At 44.5% G+C, this 5,443-nt stretch overlaps 1 protein-coding gene across 1 annotated transcript; it reads right to left on the reverse strand.

The window, feature by feature from the left end:
- Nucleotides 1-1,541: 1,541 nt before the first annotated feature.
- On the reverse strand, nucleotides 1,542-4,624 carry LOC125509720 (tRNase Z TRZ2, chloroplastic-like). Its single transcript, XM_048674744.1, has 8 exons — nucleotides 4,139-4,624; nucleotides 3,180-3,342; nucleotides 3,033-3,103; nucleotides 2,832-2,927; nucleotides 2,651-2,764; nucleotides 2,113-2,181; nucleotides 1,918-1,992; nucleotides 1,542-1,847 (listed from the first exon to the last, which is right to left on the reverse strand). Exons 1-8 carry the CDS (start codon nucleotides 4,541-4,543, stop codon nucleotides 1,758-1,760), a joined length of 1,083 nt encoding a protein of 360 aa, XP_048530701.1. The 5' UTR covers nucleotides 4,544-4,624; the 3' UTR covers nucleotides 1,542-1,757.
- Nucleotides 4,625-5,443: the final 819 nt, after the last annotated feature.

The following is a 5,443-nucleotide window of genomic DNA, read 5'->3' on the forward strand; positions in this document are numbered from 1 at the left end:
AAGCATTTCACTATCCAACAATTTTAAAACATCTAAAGGAAAAATACCAGGGAGACTAGATAACAACGGCGTTAGGACAGTGAAGAAACCTATACTTTGGACTCTGTTTTTGTATACACCCTGTACAAGTGGCAGCACTGGATATCCTATGTGTTCACCTGGGAGTTCCAGCTCAGTCACAAGAACACAGGTAATGACAAGATTGCCTAGCCACACCCCACCATCCACAATTCTCTAGCCAGGATTCCAAAATAGGTCTTCGTATACTCCGCGGATGTCTATATTGAACTCCAAATGTGACCAGGATTATTGTGATTTACATCCCTCACTGGATGCGATGACAACAATAATCGCACCAAGGCGAACTATAAGGTTAATTGTAAAATATAATTACCATAGCCGATGCTAATCTGAACTAAGTTCTCTATGTCCCCTTCTTGGTGTTCTTTGCTCCAACCTCCCTGGTTTGTCCTACTTTGGCACGGCCAAGGTCTGACAAAGCCAAGACCAACAAATACCAAGCACAAGCACATGCCGTATCTATAAACACATTTGCTAGGGGGGACTAGCATGAACTGCTTAAGCCATATGCTACTTCCTTTCACCACCTAAGAGAGGGAGGGAGGAAATGGGCTCACGGTCACAGGGATGCGGTTCTTGCTATGTCAAAGCAATCATCAGCAGACTCAAGCCCAGATGCCTTGGAGGGAAGCCGCAGCATTGTGAGAGCGGCGCCAGATGCGCTGGAGGGAAGCCGCAGCGCTGCGAGAGCAGCGCCAGATGCGTTGGAGGGAAGCCGCAGCGCTATGAGAGCAGCATAGTCAAGGCAGAAGTAAGGCACGATACTCTTCAGGATATTCTGTACTCTCAGCAGAGCTTCGAGGGAGATGAGATTGGGGCACCATCACCTCGAAGGCATTCCCCGAAGGTTCGTCCGCTTAACCTGGATTGCCCTTATGAGAACAACTCCCCCAATATCCAGGATAGCTTCTTCATCGACAGGGTTACTCTGAGGAGCCAACGCAGCGTAGCCAGGAGAGTCAGCTTCAGATCTCCTGATCACTCCGACATATTCATCATTCCCGCACGCAACGATCCTGCTGGTTATTACTCCAGTGATGACGAATCCACAGAGAGTATAAGCGAAGAAGACATTGGTGCGAAGAGACCTCATTGTGCTATTACCAGATACTAAAAGGCCTGCTATCTGGTGCAACATCAAAAATCAAAACAGGAAGGCTGGAAGAAAAGGGGTTCACAACGAACAAGCTCATTGTTCAGGATATTTCTTCACACCAGATACTTAAATGGTACTGAAGCAATGGACTAGATGGTTTACCCAGGAATATGATATTTGCCACTTCATAATCACGAAAAGATATTTGCCACTTCAAGGCCTAATAAATTTCATGCAGTAGTATATGTACTTTTGTGTTTCTTGCCCTTCACCTTTTCAACCTATTGTATTTTTTCCACCTTGCTATTCTGAACTGAAGTGTATCTAAGAAAGAGGTTATGTACTGTACAGAATATCCTACATATGCAAGTACAAAAGCACTTCTTCCATAAAAATACTCATTAAGCTGTACAAGGTTTATTTTCTAAGACTAGGGGCAAAAGATAAGAGACGCGCACATATGACCTCATAAAACAGCCATATCTATAAGATAAATTCGTCAACAAAGTGGCAGTTCCTAATGTGAACATACGTTCAGTGGATCAGGATGAGAAACACCAGGTGTTCTACTTCTGTACACTTAGCTATATTCAGATTTGAAGCCTTCTGTCAGAGCAACAACCTTCGAAATTAACTTTGGCTGTAGCCTGGAAACAGCTTTCCGAATATCCTATAAAATGATAGTTTTGGTCAGATATGTAGCATTTTCACAGTAGTTTGATAGTTCACTGGCTACATACCTCAAGACTATATCGATTTGAGAAATGAGTGAGTATAATTGCCTCATTTCTAAACCATTGGGAATGCTCCATTATCTAGGAAGCATAAAAGGGTTTATGTTAGTGACTGATAGTATAATATATACAAATATCTCCTCATCATCAGAATTGTCCCAAAGCTCTATGGCTAGGGGGTGTCAGTATGGGAACTATTACCTCAGACAGATGCATGTGGCCATGCTCTCGAGCATGATCAACATCAACTTGGTCATCTAGGAAGGTTGCCTGCCAAAATTTCAAAAGATGTCGGCAACCAAATGATAGATGTGCAGAACTGGAGGAAGTTCAGACAGCCTTTGGGATATTCGCTGATGAATAAACTAGCAGAAATTATTACTTCTATATAACAAAACAAATGTGATACTTGTACTCATATATAAGCAACGGTGCCATGTTACAAAGCCCAGTTTCTAACATCTGATGATATGTGATGCAAAGAACACCATCCTATTATACTATTAATCACTGTCCATCTAGTTGCTTCTTAACTCAATCCCATGCTCCGTAACAATATCAAATCCCTAAATGTATTCGGTTTCATAGCATTCCACATTTTCTTTTCTCTTTTATGTTACCTAATAATGTAAGTACAGCGGAGACAAACACGTTGGCCGACTTTTGCCGTCTGTGGAGTGAAGGGAAAGAACTTGACATTGCAAAGGAGTTTTCAGGAAAAGAAAATTCTGAACAATACCTCGGTTATAAGAACCTTTGCTCTCAAGGCATCCGCATTCCGTGGGTCAAGAATAAAATCAGATGTTGTATCTCCGGTAAAGGCAACTTCTGGGTACAGTATGGTATCTGTAATCTAATAAAACATAGAGTGAGTTACAAAATAAGAAACATTTCTGATTGAGAGTACAACAAAAACTCACCTCAGAGCCTGATTGCTTTAATTTTACTATTTGACTTCCCTTCAAATGGGCATATTGTTTTTTCAACTTTCTTCTAACAGAGTATATGACGTAGCCCTTCATGGTATTCACAAGGAAAAAGATGGGACGATAAGCATTAACTTATGTTCAGTAACTGCATGGTGAGTAACTCTATTAAACTACTGAGTCAAGGAGCAGTACCTGGCTGGGTACAGTATGGTGAGTCTGAAATGGTCTGGCAACAAGGTCATTGCGTATTTCATATGTTTCTCCTGAAAAAGAAATTCTGCACATTAAGAAGTAAAAAAGGAAAAAACAAAAGGGCAAACGGTGAAATGATCTCCATACCCAAGTCAAGAGCAACCAATTCAACTTCCAGGTCAATTCTACTCATTCTACGATGGATCTGAAGCATCTCCTCAACATCATCCCTTATGCACGGAGGTACAAATACGGTTGGAGGCTTCAAATTGTAGAGGCCGCGGGTTGCTATATACATTGGAAGACCGCCCTGAAAAGTTGCCAGTTTACCCATAATAACTGATCTATTAGTTTTCTTTCTCTAGTGGAAGTGGATGTAAATGTTGAAATATAAGAGTTCGTCACTAATTTTCTTGAGAAAGAGATATATATGATGTTATCACGTTGTAGCAGCAACGGTAAGTCGGCACTGGAGCATATGGGAACACTGAAATAGCAAACAACAGAGCATCTCACCTTAATTTGCATTCCAGCAGAGAAATAAAATGGCATAATTAAGAAGCTATTGCTAACCCTCAAAAGTGCAACTGATAGAGCAAGGTGATTATTTAAAACATTTTAAGCAGCCTAATTCAGGCCAACTTACCCCCAAGGCTCCTATTGAGGATGATGATATTATCCCTCACAACAGTATCTGACTATCTTGCTAAACAAATTAACTTACCAGTTACTAATAAGTTACCATTATCGATTACCATGGACTCAAATACTAATATACTCCCTCTGTAAATAAATATAAGTATCTAAAACGTCTTATATACTACATTAAGCAAAGATTTCAGAGAAAAGGTTAACTGTAAATGCAAAACAAATCATGAAACATCTAGAAATTGTTACTTAATGCATCACACAGAACATGTTTTGCAGGCAAGGTACAAGTACTAAAACACGGTCTATTTCTATAATATAAAGCTATTTGTATTGCAAAATTGAGAGCTCCATCTCGCAATGGCGCATCATAGCTTAGCTAGAGACGCATAACAAGCAAACCAATTAACCAAGCGGAACAGCGACGAGACCAGTCAGAAAAGGGCTCGAATGCTCACGATGTGGTCGAGGTGGGCGTGGGTGATGAAGAGGTGGTCCTGGCGCACGGCGAAGAGCGGGCCGCGGCCGATGTCGAAGGCAACGTTGAGGGACGGCACGGTGACGCAGGTCTCGTGCCCGCCCACCGAGATCCCCTCGATGGCGTACCCCTCCGCCTCCACGCCCTTGCGCTGCACCTGGGCGCGCGCGCGGCGGTACTCCTCCTCGTCGGTGAGCGCCCGGTCGAGCACCGAGAGCAGCCCGCTCCCCGCGCCCCCGCCGGACCCGGAGACGGTGGAGGCGGCCGCCTTCTTCGCGGCGAGCGTCCGGAAGCGGGAGGCCGTGCCGGGGGCGGGGGCAAGGAGTCGGCGGTGGGTGAGGCGGAGCGGGGCGAGGGAGAAGAGGGTGGTGGTGGTGGTCGCCATTTCGGCGTCTGGCGGAGCTGGGACGGCACGAACGGTGGCGACGGTGCCGGGGGTTTGGGGGTTTTGCTGTGCTCTCGGGTCGAGGATAACGAGACGTTTTCGCGCCGGAGCCCCTGCCTTGTTGCGATATTATTTTCGTCTAATTTGTCCTAAATACCTTTCGTTTGAACTTAAGGACGTGACTAACCACCAGTCGACTGGTGGTTAGCGACAAATCCGCACGATCGAAAACCTGCGTCCCTCTCCGCGCGTGACCCACTTCGGCAGCGCCACCCACGACCCAGCCTTCTCTCGCGAGGCCCACCGCGCGCAACGCATTGAGGCCCAAGACTGTTAACACAGCCCCTTTGGCCCACCTCCCCCCCTCCTGCACGTGACTTACCACCCCAAAACCTAGTTTCTTACCTCCATCACAAGAAACATCCACCTGCCCCGATCAGTTCTCTCCTCTCTTCCCGGCGCGCCTCCATCGCCGGCGACCTCCGCCCCAGATCTGATCCACCAAAAAAAGGAAACCGCGAAAAACATCACCAAAACACAAGGATTTGAGGGAGGGCCCCGGTTTACCACAACAACATCACAGGGGTTACATCAGTTCGTCTCTATTTCGTCATAATCAGGCAAAAAAGAAAGGAGGTAAGTGATTCAACCTCTATACATCTGTTGCATTTGCATTTCATACCAATAAAATCAAATTCCTCGGTTGTAAATTGAGTTACCACTCAAATTCAGTCAGGTTACCAACAAAAAAATTGACTAAATTTTCCTCTTTTACAACCAAAAAGTTGGTAAAATTGGTCCATGTTCCTACCTACAGATTACATCATTGATTTACCTCATCATTAAGTTACCAACATAAACACATATAGGTTATCATCATCAATCTGTCAAGCTATGTTT

The sequence above is a fragment of the Triticum urartu genome, chromosome 5 (assembly GCF_003073215.2).
Source record: "Triticum urartu cultivar G1812 chromosome 5, Tu2.1, whole genome shotgun sequence".
In the NCBI taxonomy this organism is placed as follows: Eukaryota; Viridiplantae; Streptophyta; class Magnoliopsida; order Poales; family Poaceae; genus Triticum; species Triticum urartu.

Bases quoted from the DNA above. Each gene is read 5' to 3' on its own strand.
- LOC125509720 (XM_048674744.1), bottom strand. From the start codon at position 4,543: ATGGCGACCACCACCACCACCCTCTTCTCCCTCGCCCCGCTCCGCCTC. The intron at 2,765-2,831 runs GTGAGTTTTTGT...ATGTTTTATTAG, and splicing joins TAAAGCAATCAGGCTCTGAG to ATTACAGATACCATACTGTA. The intron at 1,993-2,112 runs GTAATAGTTCCC...TATGCTTCCTAG, and splicing joins GCCACATGCATCTGTCTGAG to ATAATGGAGCATTCCCAATG.